The 21,891-nt window shown below is 44.9% G+C and overlaps 1 protein-coding gene, 3 long non-coding RNA genes and 1 pseudogene across 6 annotated transcripts; 4 read left to right on the top strand and 1 right to left on the bottom strand.

Moving 5' to 3' along the window:
- LOC120676568 overlaps positions 1–9,895 on the top strand; it is a 32,746-nt pseudogene extending 22,851 nt beyond the window's left edge.
- LOC120676584 lies at positions 8,780–10,266 on the bottom strand. Its single transcript, XR_005675903.1, has 2 exons — positions 9,943–10,266; positions 8,780–8,962 (listed from the first exon to the last, which is right to left on the bottom strand). It is a non-coding gene; the product is annotated as an uncharacterized LOC120676584 (long non-coding RNA).
- A 124-nt stretch (positions 10,267–10,390) lies between these two features.
- LOC120676593 lies at positions 10,391–14,809 on the top strand. The gene is made up of 3 exons (XR_005675914.1): positions 10,391–14,406; positions 14,556–14,602; positions 14,680–14,809. It is a non-coding gene; the product is annotated as an uncharacterized LOC120676593 (long non-coding RNA).
- Positions 14,810–14,934: 125 nt separating this feature from the next.
- Positions 14,935–15,927, top strand: LOC120676590. The gene is made up of 4 exons (XR_005675911.1): positions 14,935–14,982; positions 15,099–15,158; positions 15,287–15,401; positions 15,487–15,927. It is a non-coding gene; the product is annotated as an uncharacterized LOC120676590 (long non-coding RNA).
- Positions 15,928–16,816: 889 nt separating this feature from the next.
- On the top strand, positions 16,817–20,824 carry LOC120676475 (sugar transporter ERD6-like 5). Of its 3 annotated transcripts, XM_039957780.1 has the most exons (18): positions 16,817–17,139; positions 17,342–17,404; positions 17,476–17,565; positions 17,733–17,792; positions 17,884–17,949; positions 18,022–18,087; positions 18,173–18,248; positions 18,441–18,505; positions 18,912–19,004; positions 19,101–19,181; positions 19,262–19,346; positions 19,466–19,512; positions 19,591–19,653; positions 19,726–19,785; positions 19,883–19,936; positions 20,058–20,117; positions 20,225–20,339; positions 20,468–20,824. In XM_039957780.1, the coding sequence occupies exons 1-18, from the start codon at positions 16,855–16,857 to the stop codon at positions 20,605–20,607; spliced, it is 1,569 nt and encodes a 522-aa protein (XP_039813714.1). In that variant the 5' UTR covers positions 16,817–16,854; the 3' UTR covers positions 20,608–20,824. The 3 variants fall into 3 exon arrangements, with proteins under 3 accessions (XP_039813714.1, XP_039813712.1, XP_039813713.1); XM_039957778.1 differs by having other exon boundaries at positions 16,829–17,139; positions 19,883–20,117; XM_039957779.1 differs by lacking the exon at positions 18,441–18,505 and having other exon boundaries at positions 16,829–17,139; positions 18,931–19,004; positions 19,883–20,117.
- Positions 20,825–21,891: the final 1,067 nt, after the last annotated feature.

Raw genomic sequence — 21,891 nt, 5'->3', positions numbered from 1 at the left:
CTACCGTGTAGGCGTCATAATGGGCGAAGCCGAGCCGTCGCGTCCAACTGGCATAGTAGACTGATATACGCGGCGTGGGCGGCACTAGCGACTGCTCTGCGCTCCTTGGTAACACGCGACCAATAGTGCAACCTGGCAAAAGCCGCTTCGGGCTCTGCTGTGGCAGAGCGCACTTCCGCCTACCGCATTGAATGCGGTAGGTAGGCGAGTCTTCCAGTGGAAGCCACGCGGCCCCGCGCACGTGCCCGCACCTACGGACACGTGGCGGCTCCGGACCAGACCCAGGCAGGGTGTCGGTTCCTCCCTGCTGAGGGGTCCGGATAGTATATGGGGGTCCGGGACCCGGCGGGGGTCGGGTACTCCCTGGGAGGTCCGGGGCCCCCAGCTGTTTTCGCTTAGGGCTACCTCCTCCGGGACATGTGGCATCACCGGACCTTCCCCAAGCGGGGAGCGGATCCGGGGCCGTTTGCCGAGTAAGTAGGGCTCTGGACCACAGGGGTCCGGCTGCACGGTCGTCAGGGCGTAGTTAAGGATAACTACGAGACTCTTGCCCATACACAGCAAGAGGGGGTACCCCAGTCCTGGGGTACCGACAGTGGCCCCCGGGCCTACCTCGGGAGAGGTACGAACCCGCGGGTGGGACCACTATCGTGATGTGTTTCCACGTAACTTGGCTGTGTCGGCGTGCTCATGTCGAGGCGGGTGCTCCGGACCCCTTGGAGGCCGGAACACCTGTTGCCAGGTTCAGGTACTAGAGCGCTTTCCATAGGGCGGCGAAGGTGTAGGCTTGGGGTATGGAACCAAGCCAAGCGGCTACACGGACCTCGGACCGCTCAGGGAGCGAGAATCACTTCCCCGGACTTGGCTGTGGCGACCGTGGCGGGCGGTCTCCACCGGAGCGGGCCACCGGAGTGGACTTTGAGCGACCGTGGCGAGCGGTCTCCGCCGGAGCGGGCCAACGGAGTGGACTTTAAGCGACCGTGGCGAGTGGTCTCCGCCGGAGCGGGCCACCGGAGTGGACTTGAGCGACCGTGGCGAGCGGTCTCCGCCGGAGCGGGCCACCGGAGTGGACTTTAAGCGACCGTGGCGAGCGGTCTCCGCCGGAGCGGGCCACCGGAGTGGACTTTAAGCAACCGTGGCGAGCGGTCTCCGCCGGAGCGGGCCACCGGAGTGGACTTTAAGCGACCGTGGCGAGCGGTCTCCGCCGGAGCGGGCCACCGGAGTGGACTTTAAGCGACCGTGGCGAGCGGTCTCCACCGGAGCGGGCCATCGGAGTGGACTTGAGCGACCGTGGCGAGCGGTCTCCGCCGGAGCGGGCCACCGGAGTGGACTTTAAGCGACCGTGGCGAGCGGTCTCCGCCAGAGCGGGCCACCGGAGTGGACTTTGAGTTGTTGCCAACGATCAATGAGATACGTCACCGGTCCTCGTGGCAATGCATAGGAAACCATGGCTTATACTAGGAAGGATTCCGGAGCCCTAGGTACAACAGCCTCGGATACTAGGGCACTCGTAACAGGGTAGTGAAGTGCGTAGTCTTAGGGTACATTACCAGGCTAAGCGGCTACGCAGAACTTCTCCACCCCAGGGTACAAGCACTACTTATCCGGTGCAGGTCCCTAGGAGTTTGGACCGCCTCCCAGCTAGAAGGGATGTCCCAACCTGTCCACAAGCCAGCAACTCAACTTGGATTGTTAGCGACAATAAAAGACTCCGTACGGAGGAAGGAAACGTGCAAGCTGAATGGACAAGTGCCATTTAAGTTAATGTAAAGATAGGACTGAGGAAGCGAATCTCCTTCATTACTTGATTCGTGGTGTACATCAGAGGTCGGGATTACGAGGGCGGACCTCTACCGCTCTGGACCACTTGCTGGTGTCGCCTGTTTGTGCGATGAAGCCAGAGGTCGGGTTTACAAGGGTGGACCTTTACTGCTCTAGACCACACGTAGGCACCATATCATTACAAAAGGAGAAACACACTCAATCCTATCTAGTGGTAACCTACAGCTGTCATTCGTAAGGCATGCACTTTCCAGCCGGAGTGGAACTGCCATTTTGGAGATTCCTCAGTTGTTGGGAGCAGAGGCGCCCTGGACGTGCTTATTCAGCATCATCCAGCATCACCTCGGGAGCTTGGGGGGCCCTTCCCTGCCTAAGAACTGTCATATGCCTAGGTAGCATGGAGACGAATTCTTTGGCTTTGAATGGGAGTGGCCCAGCTGTCGTCGTCTGCCGTCGGAAGCCAGCCCGATGACCGCTCATCACGAGCTGGGTGCTCGTTTGGATGAGCACGGAGCGTGGAGAAGGGCGGTCGTTCGCCGTCTCGACCTTGGTGCTGGCATTGGGCCCCCGCGCCTGGTGGCGGGGTCCTATCTGCAGCAGCACCGAGAGAGACTCGGTCCTGGCGAGGGAGGAGACGACGATCAACTTCCCCCGGGCCACAGCGGTCGGCTCCAGGCTTCATATTGAGAGAAAGCCTTGAGCCGACGCCATGACGCCGCAGGGGAACCCTGGTGGTTGCTTGAGAGAAAACCTTGAGCCGACACTGAGGTGTTGTAGGGTGACGCACAGCGGGTGTCTCCGCTGCGCGCCGCCGCGCCGGCTCTGAGGTGTCGCAGTGGCGACGCACAGCAGGCGCCGCTGTCATGCGCCGCCGCACCGAGGGCATCGTCGTCTCGGTGCCGTGGCATGCGGCGTGGATGACGCCATGCCTCTCTTCAGCTTCTCGTCGCCGTTGCAGAGGATGAGCTCAGCCTCAGAAGCTTGGAGATCTAGCCAACGCCTGCACCATCCCCACGGACGGCGTCAAATGTCGTGGGCTTTTGGGGGTACCCACAGCCGGGTGGCGGAACGCACCCGCCTATTCCCCGAGGTGAAGTACTCGGGAAAGTGCAAAGCGATTATGCCGATCTAGCTTGGGGGCAAGAACGCAAGAATACACGGATTTAGAGTGGTTCAGGCCGCCGGAGTGTAATACCCTACATCCACTGTGTGATGTATTGCTCTTAATATGAATGAGTCTATCCTCTGCCCAGCCAGGCTTGAGTCCTTCTCTAGCGGGCGTCCCCCTTTTATAGTGCAAGGAGGACGCGTACACAGGCGTCGGACCCCGACAGGTGGGCTCAACAAGGATGTATAATATACTACTGTAACACCCATGTGCTAATCGTGCTCGCTAACCACGTGTTTAATCGCTAATCCTGGCTTAAGCGCGTCATTAGCGATAACCGAGTCCGCGCTTTAAGCTTTGTCTTAGCCGTGTTCGGCTACATTTTTCTCAATGATCCGAGCTCCAAATCAACTTTCGCCCAAAACGAAAGTTGTAGATCTTCTTTTCCTCTACAACTTTTATTTTGGCCAAATTTCATGTTCCCATATCAAATTTTGAGTTTTAGGTGGTCAAACTCGAGTCAAATTAATTCATTGGGTGCACTGTTCCTCTCCTGTGCTCGAAACTGTGCAGCCCCGACGCCATACCGGCGACTGTGGTCGGCGGCGAGCCTCCATGCGTCGGCCATCGCGCCCCGGCGCCGCTCTTCAGCTCGCGGACGCCTTGGAAGCTTCCCAGCAGGCTCCTTTCCTCTTCCTTCGAGCTCGCGTGCACGACGAGCCGAGCAGAGCGAGCAGAGCTCGCCGCGCCGGCTGTTCCTCGCTGTCCCGCTGCGAACCCTTCGCGCCCGAGCTCCCTAGCCTCACCCCGAAGATCCACGACCCTCCTCGAGCTCGATTTGAGCCGCTCCCCGACCAAATCGACCTCCAGAGCACCGTCCGCCATCGCCGTCCGCACCGAGCTTCGCCCCCACGTCGAGCTCCCTCTCCCGGCCATCCTCCGCCCCAAACCAAGCCGCGGTGAGCATCCCCGCGGTCTACTCGTGCTTCTCGACCGGTTTCCCTTTGTTTTCCGGCACCACAGCCGCCGTAGCGCGGCCGCGCCGCCGTGGCCGCGCCGCCATAGCCGCGCGCATGCCGCGGGCCGCCCTGCGCGCTCCCCGCCAGCCGCTGCCGCGCGCCCCGCAGCCGCCTGGGGCCCCGCCGGCCACCGCCGGCGAGGCAGCGCCGCCGCGGTCGGCCTGGCCGCACGCCAGCCGCCGCGCGGGCAGAGCAAGGGAGGGGGAGACGCCTGGGAGCTGGAACGGCGCCCACTGGCAAGTGGGGCCCGGCTGTCAGCGCCCCCCTTTATCTTTTGTGTTTTTCAATTTTATTTAGTTATTTCGGCTGATATTTCATTAATACTTGTTAAATCACAGAAAAATCCTAAAAATGCAAACTCAGTTTTGTTAGGTTTCTAAAATTGAGATCTTCAGAAGAAAAATACTCGTGCATGTCAAATGTCACTTTTGCCCCTGCTAAAAATTTGGTTTGTGCTTGAGCTAGTTTATTTTGTACCTGTTGTTTCACTACTCTAAAAATTTTGAAATTTATTCCGTAAATTACTCTTGGTATGTGTAGTTCACTGAAAAATTTTCATGTGCATAGCCTATGTGCTTCATTGTGGATCTATTCTTGTTAAATTTCTTTTCTAGGGTTAAAATAAATACTCTCGATCGTCGATAAATGTTGGAAAAATTTGGGTGGCATGCTTTACTGCTTTCACTTTGAGCTGGTTAATTTTGTTGCTAGATCATGTGTGCAAGTTAGGGTTTTGCTTATAATTTGCCCCTAGCTATGCTCTTTGCTTTATATAAATGTTGTAGTTAATTATTTTCATGCGTGTGTAACCTTAACAAAGCAAGCCTCTATTTTAATCCATGCTACCCTAAACAAGTTTAGTAGTTGTTATTTTGAAGGAAACACTTCAGGCTAAAATGTTTTGAAGTCTTGGAACCAATCATCAGCACCACACCCTTTCGGCTTTAGCCTTGTTGTTGTGGTTACTCAATTATTGTTGGCGGTCTTGGTTGTGGCTCATTTTGCATTATATCGCATTGCATCGCATCTTGAGCACTCATGCATCGCACTGTGTCCTAACGGTTGCATGACATATTTTTTTATTCGTGTAGACACTGCGAATGAAGTCGCCTACGAGTTGATCGCTGAACCGGTCCAGGAGCCACAAGCAGAAGAGCAGCAGGAGGACGCCGTTGAGCATGCTCCAGAAGACCCCCCGCTGACCTGCAAGGCAAGCCCCGGAGCATAACCCATAAATTCCGTATATTAATGTTTAATTAAGTAATTGTGCATTTATGTTCTCGTAATTGTATGGAACCATAGTATGCATGTTTTCCCTAGGTACCCGTGAGTCTTTACTAGTATGCAGGTGTCGATAGAAATGCTCTGCTAAGTAGGATTTCGGTAGAAGTCGAGTGATTGTTGTCACTCGCGAGTTTTAGGATCTTGATTCCTTAGCTATGGTTTCGATATGAGTTGATGAGTAAATGGAATTGGAGACCGGGCGGGAATGAGTTGGAGTATTGATATGGAATAGATGAGAAAATGAACTTCCGCCTGTGTCGATTGAGGATCGTACCGTTGTTGGCCCTGATGACCGAGTTTGAACAGTACTAACCACATGCCGGAAGTAGGAGGTAGTCGAAACTGGTAAGCTAATTACCTGATTTGCAACAATACTTTGAATCGCGACCTGCTACTCTGGGAGTGGAATGATGGCGGGTGTTGGATAGTATGTCGCCTCCGGGTTCTCTGGGAGTTCGCCGTGAGGGACCCTTCACCCGGGTTTTGGCAGGCGTGATTCAGACGTCGGGGTGATGATGGGAACAGTTGACGTGTGTGGCCCGACGGGGTTTTCACGTGTCGTGTGAGTTACGTCCACCTTGCAAGGTTAAATTGGATCGATTCGCCGTCTCTCTCGGTTAAGAGAACCTTGGTCACTGCGTCACATCGTAGTAAGAAGTGGAATAAGCTTTGAAAGGTGAAGGCGGAATGTTATCTGTTGTTCTGAAGAATAATCTGATCCACCATGTGTGCTCTAGATGTCTAGGCGAATTTAGTTAATACTCGCTGTACTAAATGGAGCTAAAATATTGAAAGTAAGGATTCACTTCTAGCAGCTTTTCAGCAAAAGAACTCCAGAGCCAAAAAGCCTTGCATGTCTAGGTAATGGGCTACGTATACCCAGAGTCGGGTAAGCCTTGCTGAGTATTAGTATACTCAGGGTTGTTGTTGTAACCCTTCTGAGCAGGTTGTGTTCCCGCGGACTTCGAGGAGGCCTGTGCGTCCTGGATTGGACAGCCGCTTCCTCCGGGTTGGACCGTCGAGTGGGCCCCGTCTTCCCCGTGCAGGTTGGCATCACATCGTGGTTATCGTATTGTATTTCGAACTCAGTTTTTAAACTTCCGCTGTGTTTTGAACTCTGTCGTTTGTACTTAAAGCTTTTATGTAAACCCTATGTTGTAAATTAATTTGAAGATTTCTGTATGCCGGTATCACCTGTGCTCGTCTTCGTACGGGTCTATTAGTGCAATTGTGATCCTTGAGTACAGTAGTTTAATCGGGATTTACCCGACAGCCTGTCAGATTACACCGTTTTAAGTGCACAGTAACTTGATTAAGTATTAAGATGATAGTTAGCGCACTTAAGCTGGTTTAATTTGGGCAGTGCTGCTACAACTACGTAGGAAGCTTCAATGGAGCTACAACGGTTGAGAATCTCTTCTCGGATACGCTTCATTGCCCTGTAGACTCTCTGACCGAGGGGGGTTTCTCAATCGTCCCATCGGCGAGGCGCCCGTTAGGGCAATGTAGCTTGCGGCGTAGTCTGTCGAGGCTACCGTGTAGCCGTCATAATGGGCCGAGCCGTCACGTCCAACTGGCATAGTAGACTGATATACGCGGCGTGGGCGACGCCAGCGACTGCTCTGCGCTCCTTGGTAACACGCGACCAATAGTGCAACCTGGCAAAAGCCGCTTCAGGCTCTGCTGTGGCAGAGCACACTTCCGCCTACCGCATTGTATGCGGTAGGAAGGCGAGTCTTCCAGTGGAAGCCACGCGGCCCCGCGCACGTGCCCGCACCTACGGACACGTGGCGGCTCCGGACCAGCCCCAGGCAGGGTGTCGGTTCCTCCCTGCTGAGGGGTCCGGATAGTATATGGGGGCCCGGGACCCGGCGGGGGTCCGGTACTCCCTGGGAGGTCCGGGGGCCCCAGCTGTTTTGGCTGAGGGCTAACTCCTCCGGGACATGTGGCATCACCGGACCTTCCCCGAGCGGGGAGCGGATCCGGGGCCGTTTGCCGGGTAAGTAGGGCTCCGTACCACAGGGGTCCGGCTGCTCGGTCGTCAGAGCGTAGTTAAGGATAACTACGAGACTCTTGCCCAGACACAGCAAGAGGGGGTACCCCAGTCCTGGGGTACTGCCAGTCGGTTTAACCGGTGCTCTGATGAACTCTGTCCAGAAATGTTTTTCAGCCTGCGTTCTTCCAAGAACTCGATGATCGAGTGGCCAAATCAAGTCCAAATATCACCAAATTTTGCAGGCATGATCACAAGGGACTTGTGAACACGTCCACGGAAGGAATCAACGAATTACTCCATGATTTGGGAGAAATCGACGAAATCCTAAGCAAGATTGGGGTTTTCTCAAGAACATCAAAACTTCAATTCGAAGGAGCTCGTGAATCAGAGGGTTTTAGGGCTAGGCAATAGAGCGTGGATTCACACAAAGAGCTCAGAGAACCACCACAAATTCGTTCATCATGGACACACAAATGGAAATAAAAAATCCATCACAAAGAGCTCATGAAACGTACTGAATTGAACGAAAACAAACGCCCCGAGGGCACAAGGAGGGAAGGGCCTCCTTTCCCAGTCAATTCACGTACAAAAACTCAAAAATCCATGGCTAAAATCCCTAACTCTAGAGAGGAGAGGGAAGGGACAGGAAGAAGGAGAGGGGCACCAGGAGGGGACGGCGTGCTGTCCAGGACGCAGGGAAAAAGAGAGAGAGAGCGAGGGAGGGGGTGAGGGGGTTTTTAACCCCAACAACTCTCACCCCAAAACACTAAACTATCCCTAGACTCAATTAAACACTAGAAAGCCCGTAGGGGCAAAACCATAAAAAGATACAAGGACTCATCCGACGGTCGAGGTTCTTTCTTCGAGTCGAAGTCTTCTCCGTGATGCCGCCGTGTGGATGAAGCTCCGGTCCGCGGTTTTGGAGGGTCCACGAAACCCGGGTAAGTGGCCGGTTTTGAGAAAACCGCCAAAACTCCACGCGCGGGAAGATTCCCGCCTCCACGCCGTGGCCCTAGACGTCGTTCCCGCCTCGGCCTTCTGACGGCCCTAGACGCCGCCCGACGCCCGTCACCTCCTCGCCCGCAGCGAGGCCCTAGACGCCGTCGACGCCCGTCGCCTCCGTCAGTCCCGAGACCGACGCCCGTGCCTCCACGACTTGGCGTCTTCAACCGCCGTCCGCCTCCTTGGTTTTGTGGCGCAAACCAAGAAACCCGTCTTATGTCGCCGCTTGCGTCCTCGATCCAGGAGTGGACGCCACAGCTGCCGTCCGGCCCGAGCTCCTCCATGGCAACTCTCCGTCGACGCTCGACGCCCGTGTACCTACAATCCAATGACCAAGCACACGATCACACCGCACGGTTGACAATTCACTCATCACAAGCAGGATAGAGTACTCTCATTCCTCAAAGTTATAATAAAATGTGCAAATATTACCAATCGAGGTTATTCTTATGATCATGGTTGCTTGTCTCTAAGCTCCATACTCGTTAGCTAAAGAGTATAAGCCCTTCTCAAAATGAAATCTGATAGAAGAAACGAAGTATTTCAGGCTAGATCTGGACACCCAGGTGCATTTGTGGCAGCATTGCAGAAGCTAAGGGGACACGGAACTGATATATCTGAAGAGGCCTCAGAAATAAAGGTATGAAACCACTTGAGTTTACAACAATCCTTCAACTCATGTACCACTTTATGGCCTTATGAGTTCTATAATCTAATATACAGGTTTTCACAGAAAAGCTTCAGCGCCTACCAAAGTCAAAGATGCTGGACCTGTTTCAGAAGGATTACATTCATGCAGTTACAGTGAGTATCTTAAAAATACACTGTTCTACATAGAAGTAACATATTTCTGTTATTTCTAAAAAAATCAGTTCCGTGGTCAGGTTGGAGTTGGGCTAATGGACTTTCAACAGCTTGGGGGAGTAAATGGCATTCTCTTCTATGCTAGTGAAGTATTAATTTCGGCCGGTAAGGAACAATGACAACTTATTGTTGGGATTGTGATGATCTGTAAAGCTAAAACAATAAGCTTAACAGTGAATGTACAGTAAAATAAAGAATTAAGAATTGAAAAACATAATGGAACGGGGTGGAAACACCCCGAACCGTCCTGATCGGGGACGGGAACCGACCCAACTATGTCGGTCCCCCCCGGTGAGCAACGACTATAAAAGAAAGGGGTGAGACCCCGTTAGGGCATCCGATCGGCAGACGTTGTCATCACCGGGGTAGTCACCGACACACATACACAACCCATACATACACAGAGGCCAGAACAAGTACAAGAAAAGGGAGAAGATGGGAGGTCCTAATGACCAAGGTATGAATTATGTGGTTCTCTTTTGAGTTAAAGATCCTAAAAGTTCTAACAATGGCATCAGAGCCAGGTTGGCTTCAAATTAGAACCCAATTAGTGTTCTGTGCATGCTAATCATGCCTAATTAAGTGTTTCTATTTAAGTTGCTCTTCGTGTTCATGCTAAAATGCCCCTGTTAAGCTCATATGGTTCATGATTGTGCCTCTATTAATTGAATTAAGTTTAAATCATGTCATCTCGAGGCATGAGAAGAAAGCTAAGCCCCCCCTAGGGTTTCGGTTTAAGCATTGGAGAAGAAGGGGAAATCAAATTCAAGAAAAATCTAATGAAATTCCCCAAATCCGTAACCCTAGAACCTACTAGAACCGGCCAAATCCCAAAAAAATAAGAACCCTAACCCGATCATCAAGTGGTGAAGGGCAAAAGGGCATACCTAAGGGCCGCGGTGGTTGTTGTTGCCCTCGGTGCTGCCGCGGCAGCTGCCCAACTGCGAGCGCGCGCCCGGGGACATGGCCATGAGCGGCCTCGCCGTCCCTGCCACACTGGCTCGAAGCTTGTCCTCCCTGTGCTCGCCGGCGTTGGGTGCCAGTCGCCGGGCCGGACCGGCCGTATTCGTCGCCGCCGCCGTGGACCTCCTCATGCGGGTGCGGGCGGCCGCTTTAGGGCACTGTCGAGCACCGCTCGACGGAGCCACGCGCCCGCGAGGGCCGCACGCGGATCCGGCGAGTGGGGCTCGGCAGCGCCGCCGGTTCCCTCCGCTCGGGGTGCGTGCGTGCGACCGCGCCGCCGCCCTGCTCGCCCGTCGCCGCTGCCGAGAGAAGAGAGAGGGGAGGGAGAGAAATGGGCTAGGGTTTTAAGGGGGGCGGCCGGGAGAAATTAGGTTATTTTCATTACACATGTCTCAAATTACATAAAGGTGGCTTGTATTTATCATTCTGGCCAAAGCTGATTGACAAATACTTGTTCACAAAATTTTATTGTTCTTGTCCATTTCTGGCCAAAGCTGATATGGACTAGATCAATAAAAGATGTACATAGAGACATGTAATTTTAATTAAGTATGGCTTATATTTGTCATTCTGGCCAAAGCTGATTGATGAATATCTGACCACAAAATTTTGCTGCTCTTGTCCATTTCTGGCCAAAGCTGATGTGGACTAGATCAGTAAAAGAAGATTAAAGTCAAATAAAGTGTGACTTATATTTGTTATTCTGGCCAAAGCTGATTAATGAATACTTGTTCACAGAATTTTATTGTTTCTATCTACTTCTGGCCAAAGCTGATGTGGATTGGATCAATAAAAGAAGTTAATGATCTGGGAAAATCTTAATACATGAATGGCTTATGGATCCTTTCTTATATATATAAGGCCACAAGAATAATTGATGTATTATTGAGGAATTATGCTAAAAGCAAAAGGTTCGAGTAAACACAAGAGAATATTAACAACTAATGTTTACGCTTCCGCAAATAAATGCTTCTGATTAAAGTGTTCTTGAGACTTGATAAATTTTATGATTATATATGTGACTTATGACTATATTATGACCAAAGCTGTTTATAGCCATGTGTCATTATTTAATTCCCAGATCAATTAAGTTTCCAAGTCTCAAGCATGATCAAAGTTGATTATATTGATATAACATTCCCTGAGTATTAATATTTGCATAAGAAATTTTATGCCTATAATAATAAGATGAAGAATAATTAATATTTATTTTATGTTAAGCTCTACTTTGTTTTAGCCCAAAGGTGATGCAAGGTAGAATGATTAAATATTGTCAAAATTATCAATTAAAGTATCCCTATTGATGATATTTTGAATTTAGCCATAATTTTCTTGGCTGTTTTAAGTACCCTCAATAAGAAATAGACTAAATACATAAGAATACATTGTTCATGAGGTCATTAATTATGATTGCATGGATAAACACAATAAGCTCCTATTAGAGAAGCCTTGCTAATTAAGAAATTGATAAGAAATCTAATGGATTTCTTGTCTATTAATATCTAATGGGAGCAATCTAAAGAAATCTATCTTATGATCAATGCCAGTAAAGATCTGGGGGAGTAAATCCCTTGGTACAATTATGTTGTAATTTCTCTGGCAATAATGGAGAAGTAATTCTCAAAGCCTAAAGATCATAAGAATAAAGGTAAGAAATAAAGGGTCATTGGAACCTTTTGAGTTCATTTTATCATGTTGCCAATCATAAAGCATTATGATTGAAGCTCAAATAAATTTATGCTCATAAAAAATTATGAGTATGATGATATTTTGACCTCATGAATATGAAAGTTTTAAGATAAAGCCCTCAAGTGTTAAAAGTGGATAGGAGGTTAATGTTAAGCTATTGGAAATCTTTTCCATTAGTATAAAGTTTTCGTATCCTTCATCCCAATAATGAGAAATATTTGTTATGAAAGTTCATCGAAATATGACTCTATCGCTTAGTCCATATTTCGAGGGGGAGAGTTGAACTTCCCACTAAGAATAAAAGAAGGAAATACTTTATCAGGTATGTCTATATTTCATTTCTTTAAGTAATTCCTTTACATAATTATATTATGAAAGATATTAAAATTTAAGATACTTATGTATATGTGGGGTTTTTGTATTAGTATCTTGATTTTGTTACTTAGCTTCCATTATATTTTAGAAGGAATATAGTTATTAATATTGTTAAAAATAATTCATTGAATCTAAAGTTTTAGTTAATGACATTAAGGGTTATTAAGAATGAATGTTTGTTTTAAGACAAAAGTGATTAAAGTATAATTAGACCTATCTTTTAATGCTAATGGCCTAAGTTAGTCATCTTTTAATAATAAGCCCCACATAATTGCCTCCTAACTGAGATATAAGTTTTAAGAATCTTTTTCATCTCATGGAATGGAAGTTTGTAAGTTTCTAACACTTATGTTAAGTTTTCTTCTAATGGAGACAATGCCTAAATATGATTATGAAATGAAATAATGAAAGATACAATTTTATGTTCATTAGATAAGGTTCATGTAAAATAAAGAATTAATTATTATGATAAAATATATTAAAGAAAAGAAGTGCTTATTATTGCACATTACTTTGAGGGTATAATCATTTAGAATGATGAAATAAAGTTCAATAAGAAATTTTGGATTAAGTCAATGTCTTGTTGACAATAAGCAATAGGGATATTGTATATTATAAGGAATGAGTTTTATCCTCAGGGAATTAAGTTTATTCTTGGTGATGTTCCTTATGTTCTTTGAGAATTAAGATTCGCCAAGATTGGTTCAGAAAATGGGAGTATTAAATATTACCCCCAAAATTATGATTGCTCCCATTAAAGGCAATAAGTTTTCTTATGTTGTGGCAGACATAAGTGATGTATATACCTAAAGTTATGATATGCCCTTAAAATTTTGAAGACTGGAATATCTGGCAAACATAAGTCCAGGACTGGACTCCTGAAAAATTGTTCAAAACATATTGTCTTGTCGGCATAAGTGCTAAAGTAATTTGTGTGCCATAAATATGGCACTAAGGGATTATATGCTCACTTTTAAGAAAGTCTGGTAACCATCAAGTTATGAGAGGTTCGGACAATAATATTTCTTAGCAAAGGCGCATTAATGTCCACAAAAGTTGCACCCTTTGTGTGGGAGCCATATTGTGGAATGGTTTCACCCAATTCAAGATATGATTAAAGATGCAGATTAAGTCGTGGCATGTTTAATCCCAAAAGGTTTTGATATGGGTTTATGTCCCTAACCCATATTATTTTAAGAGAATAAGAAATTTCTTAAAAAATTTATCCCGGAACTTATTATGTAAAGAGTGCAGTTCCACTCGAGTAACATGTCAAAGGGTATTGCCAGGCCCAAGACATTGTGAAAGAATTATTCCAGAATCAAACATTACATGTTTCAAGGCCTTAATGATGTATTAATATTTTAAGTTTTAGTGCTCAACAAATAAGTATTGAAGACATAAGTGTTGAGCATTTTATAAGACTAATGTTGATGCTCAGTAAATGTAAGAGGTAAGTACTAAGATATAAGTGCTGAGTATCATAATTTAAGAAGCTTGCCTTGCAAAAATTGCTGGCATAAAAAAACTAATTGGCAGCCTATTATTTAGGGACAAAATTATGATTCTGGAAATATATTTGATTTTCAATTTTGAAGTGCGCACATAAAGTTCATAAGAATATATGAATGTATATGAAAAATAAACTGCACTCTGGGACTAATTCTAGCACCGTCTCCCCATGAGCCTAAGAGGAATCATTTTGATTTTGAACGGGAATCATGGTCACTTAGTCCTGTGGTACTTAATTTACTGCAGTGATTGATTGATCTGGTGTACCGTCTTTTGAGAAATGAATCCATAAGTTTTGTATAACGATAAAGAGTAAGTTTTGGAGCTCCTAAGTTAAAGAAGTTCATTTGATATGAGGTGGCATGCTATAGTAACTGGGTTCAATGGTACGTATAATTGACCATTGTAATCCTTTTATCTTGGTATGTCATTTTGTTGAAAAATGGACTTATAAGTTTAAGCCTTACGATCAAGGGGGAGAATGTTAGGATTGTGATGATCTGTAAAGCTTAAACAGTAAGCTTAACAGTGAATGTACAGTAAAATAAAGAATTAAGAATTGAAAAACATAATGGAACGGGGTGGAAACACCCCGAACCGTCCTGATCGGGGACGGGAACCGACCCAACTATGTCGGTCCCCCCCGGTGAGCAACGACTATAAAAGAAAGGGGTGAGACCCCGTTAGGGCATCCGATCGGCAGACGTTGTCATCACCGGGGTAGTCACCGACACACATACACAACCCATACATACACAGAGGCCAGAACAAGTACAAGAAAAGGGAGAAGATGGGAGGTCCTAATGACCAAGGTATGAATTATGTGGTTCTCTTTTGAGTTAAAGATCCTAAAAGTTCTAACACTTATTGCCTTAGATCACCTACAGTTTTGTTATTAGAAGAGAAATGTTTACCACGGATCACACTGGGGCACTACACTAACACTCCTGATACGAATCAGGTTTCTCGTCAGGAAACACAGGAACAGTCGCCATGGCCATTGTACAGGTTACTTCATCAAGCCCTAGCAAGCTCATGTGCTTCTAACTGAACTTGGGCATATGATTGAAGTTTTGATTTTTCAGATTCCAATGATCGGATTAGGGGTGCTTTTGATGGACAAGGTTGGAAGGAGGCCACTTTTGATGGTAAAATAATTATACTTGGAACTTGAAAGTCAGTAATGAATTATGACCACAGTAATATTTATGCTGCTGGGACATGCTTGGGATGCCTACTAGTTGGTTTGTCATTCTTATCTAAGGTTTGGGCTTTCTGATATCGATTGTGTCATTGTAAGGAGGTCGACCCCATTGCCATTCTTAGGCTCAACCAGTGATATTTCCCTTCCTGGAACAGGAACAGCATTCGCTTTGGCTGGGCTTCTGGTACATACTGCAACCTGAGTGCTGTTCTGTATTCTCCATTAACAGCAGAGAGGTCGCTCTCTCACGGACATTCACTTGGAGCTGTTGGTCTGAAGTTTTTTGCCCTTTGCAACCAGGTTTTCATTGGATCGTTTTCACTGGGCATGGGGGGGATACCATGGGTCATAATGTCGGAGGTACATTATCTACTGTAACTTGAAGAAACATAAGATTACTGACCAAAACAAAATATTCAGAACTGGTAGACTCAAAAGAATACCCGCAACAGATCTGAATTTTACTACATTCTTCACTGATTATGCAGATCTTTCCCATAAACATGAAAGGATAAGCAGGAAGCTTTGTGACATTAGTAAACTGGCTCAGTTCATGGATCGTCTCATACGCCTTCAACTTTCTCCTGATGTGGAGCACTTACGGTAAATTAAGGCAGCAAGCAGAAGAAAATTTTGGTCGAATTGTATGCTGATGTATGTATGTCTGTGTATACCTTGGACGATGCAGGAACATTCTTCATCTTTGCGAGCATTTGCGGGATCACAGTTGTGTTTGTGGAGCGGTTAGTGCCAGAAACTAAAGGAAGAACCTTAGAAGAGATTCAGGGCTCCATGAGCTCGTCCTTGACGCCGTTTCACAAATGATTTTTAGCTTTTTTTTGTCTGAAATAGCATATTCCCTGGATATATATGTTTAGTTTTTGCCAGGGATCCAGCCTATTGTACACAAAAAAATGTACATTATATTTCCCAATAACATATGCACACTAGATTTTGAACAGCAAAACAGCTTGTCACTGATTGAACCTGTCACGAGTCTAGTGGTTTGGAAGCAAAGAACTCATGCAACCTAGCCGGCTTCTAGAAGAGTTGGAATTTGGAAATGTTACTGGATGCTAACAAGAGGAGATCGCTCACTTCAAGAGTCTGCCAGCATGTAAATGTTGCTTCTAAACTCTGACAGAAATTCCATACTGCTACGGGACATGGGCGCGATGGACAATGTCAAAATGTTCTAAAAAGGACAATGACAAAATAAACTAGTACAACAATTTGGATATCAGATTTCTCTGTTCTTCTTTAGTTGGATATATCAAATTCGCACCAACACGGCAACAACCACCCGCTTACATGCATTTGTACTATTTCTTCTAAATAAATATAAGAAAAATACAAGCATCCTTATGAAGTATGAGGCTTCAACTAGGCACACAATTTCCTATAAAATGAAAAACGTACTCAGGTACGATCGTAAAAAAAAACTAGGCCACACAAGATATGGAACTACTGTAATTGAATATGTCATTCAATAAAATGTGGCCACAATGGTATTTTGGCAATCATTCGAAGCAGTGCTATGATGGTAATTCCCCGCAGAAATAATTTTCAAATCATGGCTGTTCCCATTAACATTAAAAAAGCGGCGACTAGCATTAAGAAAACGAAATGCAAAAGATGACAAAGAAAGGACAAGGGGAGTGGCCTTGTTTGATTTGTAGCGTGCTAGTGAATAGTGATATTTTAACCGCTAATTATAGTATCAAATAAAGTCAGTTTACAAAACTAACTAATTTTAGAACCCCGCGTTAGTGACCCTGAAGAATTTAATGAGGATTTTGACCGCGCGATTAGAGAATGATTATTGTAGCATCACTGTAGCAAATCATCGATTAATTACCGTCATTAAATTAGTCGCGAAAAGTTACATTATGCCTGAATTTTTTTTTGTAAATAGACTTCATTTAGTATACTATGTATGTGAGATTTTTTTCTCGACTTGCGTGCGCTAAGGAAACGTGCTGTAAAACCAAACAAGCCAGAAACAGACAAGCGTCAGTCATATCGGACTATCGGTCACTGCTGGGTTACCGGACCGATGCACCGCCCGGACGCCGGTCGTCCTCGTCAGCTCAGCGCCTCAGCTCCAAACACAGACAGCAAGCGAGGGACGGCCGACCGAGAGGGAGAACCCAGGCCGGCCAGAGCCCAGATGGAGCATGAGGATCAAGAAGCGCAGAAGCCTCTCCTGGCCACGGCCGCCGGGAGCAGCGGCGATGGCCGTCGGGGAGCTGCGTCCGCCTCCTCCTCCTCTTCTTCGATTGCCGTGGTGGTCGCCAGCACCGCCGTCGCCGTCGCCGGATCCTTCGAGTTCGGCATCTCGGTAATCAGCTCTTCCCCTGCAGTAGCTGCTACTGCATGCTGCAAATTTTCCGCATGTGTGGAGTAGGTGGCCAAGCTGGTAGACAATTATCTGAACAAGAACAAGAAAGAACTACTAGTACTCTAATAGTGGGTTTATTCTGGTAAATTGTCAATAATCACGGACCGGGGGAAGTTAGTTTCGATTTCTTTGCGTGCTTCAGGTGGGCTACTCGTCGCCTTCTCAGCCGGGCATCATGCGTGATCTCGACCTCTCCTTAGCCGAGGTACCCTCCTGTTGACAGGCACAACTGGACACTGGGTTTTCGGAACTGACTCTTAGCATGCCCATATGCAGTACTCTGTCTTTGGCTCGATACTAACCATTGGAGCAATGCTAGGAGCTATTGTCAGTGGTACCGTGGCAGACCGTGTCGGCCGAAGATTTGTAAGTGTTGATCCCCAATTCAATCCTGTGGGCTGAGCTTGCCGCATTTGGCATGTTCCAAAAGCCAGATAGGCAGCAGAGAGATCATTATGATCTCCAGTTCTCACTGGGCTCTGTCTGACAAAGGTGTGCTTGACTTCTTCTGTTTTGCCTTTTGCGGCATGCAGACAATGGCAATATCAGATCTTCTCTGCATTCTTGGATATCTCCTGATAACATTTTCCCAGGTTGACCCCTCTCCTATGCTCGAGTGTGTTCTTCAATTCCTTCTAGTACAACTTATAGTGTAATACTGTGATTTCGTGTAATCTCCCATAGAACTTTTGGTGGCTTGACATCGGACGGGTCTCAATTGGATGTGGAATTGGCCTTCTTTCATATGTGGTGATTACACTAAAGCTACTACTTGTTACCTTTATGGACGAATTCAGTCTGAAGTTTGCAGCATCTGAACAGGTTCCAGTCTATATATCAGAGATAACACCAAAGAATCTCAGAGGAGGATTCGCAACTGTAAACCAGGTTTGTACTGTACTTAATCAAGGGAGTGTCATCACTGATTTGTTCAGAGCTTTATATTAAGAAAAGAGTCCCGTTATTTATGCAGTTTATGATATGTTGCGGGGCATCTCTTGCTTATGTTTTGGGGACCTTTATCACTTGGCGTACCTTGGCAATCATCGGTAATATAGCTTGCTAGTGTGTACCTTTTTACTATTCATACAAAAATGAGAATAGGTTCTAGACTGATATGGCACCAATTTTTAGCTGACTCCCCTTTTTCCTTTAACTGTATCGACTCCAAATACATGCACAAATGTACCAAGAAATTTAATCCATACCATTATGTACAAATTTTAACTTTCCTATTATAGGAGTGGCACCATGTTTACTGCAGTTGGTTGGCCTTCTTGTGACTCCTGAATCCCCTAGATGGCTGGTTAGTAGCTTTATTTTAAGTACTAATTGTTTGATGAATATTTAGTTTCATTACCATCCAAGTTGATAAACACCTCTCTTATTTCGAGTTTAGAACTAAAGATGACATTGACAATCAGAGTCAGACATTTCTTAATATTGATCATGGAGATCTACTCATGTAAACATCACACAAGGATCATAAGTAAGGGAGCAGATTTTGAACTTTTACATATAAATATTTAACTTTTAGCACAAATTTAGAACGCTGCAGTTATGGTAAGGTTTGCATAGATACCAAACAATAAAAGTGTAAAATAGTCTCCTCTTCTGTTCATAGTTTCTCAAAGATCCATATCATTAGCTAGAACCGACAAGTTTACCACTTGGAAGTTGGAATAATGCTTGATGAAGATCATGTATCTCAGGCAAGGTTTGGACACCCAGGTGCATTTCAGGCAGAGTTGCAGAAGCTAAGGGGAAAGGGAGTTGATATGTCTGAGGAAGCTGAAGAAATTAAAGTATGAAGTGCTTGCCTACTTGAGAATAAATATAAACATTCAACTTAACCGTATATTAAACAAAACTCTTGATGATTCTGTAATCTTGGTATTCAGGATTTTACAGAAAAGCTTCAGCACTTACCAAAGTCAAAGGTTTTGGACCTGTTTCAGAAGGATTATATTCATGCTGTTACAGTAAGTACCTTTAATATGTCTTTCTTCCTATTAGGAACATGTTTTTCTGTTGTTTCCTGACAAACCAGCTCTGCGGTCAGGTTGGAGTTGGGCTAATGGCCCTTCAACAGTTTGGGGGAGTGAATGCCATTTGCTTCTATGCCAGTGAAATATTTGTTTCAGCTGGTAATGAATGATAATCTATTTCCTTAACTCGCATAAAACCTATTTTGTTCATGAGAAGAGAATTTTTACACCGTTTTGCTCTTTAGTACTAATTAGTAAGTATTCATGAAACAAATCAGGTTTTTCGTCAGGAAACACAGGAATGCTTGCTATGGTTGCTGTCCAGGTCTCTTCAACAAGAACCCTAGCCAGCTCCTATGCTTCTTACTGAATTTAGGTGTATAATAGATTTTGACAACTACAGATTCCGATGACGGGATTAGGGGTACTTCTAATGGAGAAGGCTGGAAGGAGGCCACTTTTGATGGTAAAAAAAAATCTATACTCAGAGTTAATAATGAGTTACAACCACAGTAATATGTATGCTGCACTATTTCAGATCTCTGCAGCTGGAACATGCCTGGGTTGCCTACTAGTTGGTTTGTCATTCTTAGCTAAGGTTTGAATTCTCTGGAAGTGAATTCATCCTGATATGATCAACAACTTGCAGTTTGCTCGCATGATGAGTTAGTGCTAATTTCCTCTATATGGAACAGGAACATCACTGGGGAAAGGACCTGAACATATTGCTGGCTTTGGCAGGCATTCTGGTACAGAGTACAGACTGGTTATTGTTTAAGGACCTGAACACATTGCTGGCTTTGGCAGGCATTTTTCTCTCAAACAGACATACACAAAACTATTGTTCTGAAGATTTTTATTTTAAACCAGACTTTTGGTGGATCCTTTTCACTGGGCATGGGGGGAATACCATGGGTTATAATGTCAGAGGTACCGTTACTGCCATAAGTAAAGACACAGGGTATCTCTGTTGAAAACAAAATATTCAGAACCAGCAGATGAATTTGACTACATTGATCACTGGACTGGACATGCAGATATTTCCCATAAACATGAAGGGAGCAGCAGGAAGCCTTGTGACCCTAGTAAGCTGGCTCAGCTCATGGATCGTCTCATATGCCTTCAACTTTCTCCTGGTGTGGAACTCTTATGGTAAGCAAATGCAGCAGGCATAAGATAATTTTGGTCAAAGTGGTAGCACCAGCAAAAATATTAATGACAGCAAAATTTCATCTCTGCTACTTTTGATTATGTATTGTTCGTGTATGTACGGAATGCAGGCACATTCTTCATCTTCGCAAGCATCTGTGGCCTCACAGTTGTGTTTGTGGCACGGCTAGTGCCAGAAACAAAAGGAAGAACCCTAGAAGAGATTCAAGCCTCCATGAACTCGTCCTTAGCGGGCACCTCTCACAAATGATTTGCTTGTCTAGTTTAGATAGCCAAATATGTAACGTTCGGGTGATTGTCTGGGATACTGTTGTTTGTAGACATAGGAGTTTGTATATCATATTTTACCAATAACATACGCATACTGTATTGCAAACTGGGTGCCACTGATTTTGGCTCAAATCTCATTTCTATCACCAGAAAAGAGAACACACTCGTTTTCTTTAAGGAAAATGTACATTGATACATATCCCTTTTGTTGCAGCATATCTCCATTTTTTCCACCATTTTTTAGGATTTTTTGCCCATCTCTCTCTTGGCGCGATTACCTATCGCTTCAGGCGATGGTTCGGCAGTCGGCACACCATCACCTGAAGAATCGCATGTTAAATGGGCCGTTAAATATCAGCCTAATAAACCAGATATAGATTTCTCCACGTTTTACATGGTTGAAGTAGTACCATAAATAGTATTATGCATGCATGCAGGTGGAGAGATAACGTCACCTATACGCAAAAGGAGAGTTCATACTAATAAATTTATAAATCTTAAACCGTGCATCCAAATTGAATTCCGATTATACCATTATCTTTTTTACAATAAGAACTTCAAAACAAGACCATACTTGCTTATGTTTGTAAGATATTTAAAATATATTTTTTAATACTAAAAACAAATATTTCAGCTAATGGGAACAAATATTTTGACAAGACGAACAAATAATTATTTCTACGAACAAAAATAATGTACTACGAACAATAATGTTAAACAGCACGAACATTTAATTCTATAGGATAAATAATTAAAATAGGTATCACGAATAAATGAACTAATATCACCGAACAATTAATCTACAAATCGAACAAAAAATTGGCATTACGAATAAATTAATTACACATTGAAAAACAGTTTTACATGCAGAATAAATTCATCTACATTGAAAAATCTTATAAGCATATATACACGTGCTAAACAAGTTAGTATATAAAGAAAATAGATTATTTCATATACCAAATTATGAATCTTCAATAGTTTACATGTGAACAAATTAGAATTATAAATTAGTATACATTGAGTATGACTTGCTCGTAAATGTGAACAAACAATTTTGTATCATTCTTCATTGAAAATAAATAGTTTACATGATAAATAATCCAATCAAATATATATATTTAATAACATGCAAATTATAAAACAAATACATCATACAAACAATGAAGAAGAAGCATAAACTAGTTTTTAAAAAGAATAGAAAAAATCAAGATAAGAATACAAAAGAAAAATAAGTATAATAAGTAAAAGGAGAAAGAAAAAA

The sequence above is a fragment of the Panicum virgatum genome, chromosome 5N (genome assembly GCF_016808335.1).
Source record: "Panicum virgatum strain AP13 chromosome 5N, P.virgatum_v5, whole genome shotgun sequence".
NCBI lineage: Eukaryota > Viridiplantae > Streptophyta > Magnoliopsida > Poales > Poaceae > Panicum > Panicum virgatum.
The sequence above is the reverse complement of the archived record's forward strand: the minus strand, read 5'-3'. Positions and strand labels throughout refer to the sequence as shown.

Excerpts from the sequence above, each read along its gene's own strand:
- LOC120676475 (XM_039957778.1), top strand. The coding sequence starts at position 16,855 with ATGCACCGCCCGGACGCCGGTCGTCCTCGTCAGCTCAGCGCCTCAGCT. Across the intron at positions 17,793-17,883 it reads TCCTGATAACATTTTCCCAG|AACTTTTGGTGGCTTGACAT; the intron begins GTTGACCCCTCT and ends AATCTCCCATAG. Across the intron at positions 20,118-20,224 it reads CATGGGTTATAATGTCAGAG|ATATTTCCCATAAACATGAA; the intron begins GTACCGTTACTG and ends CTGGACATGCAG.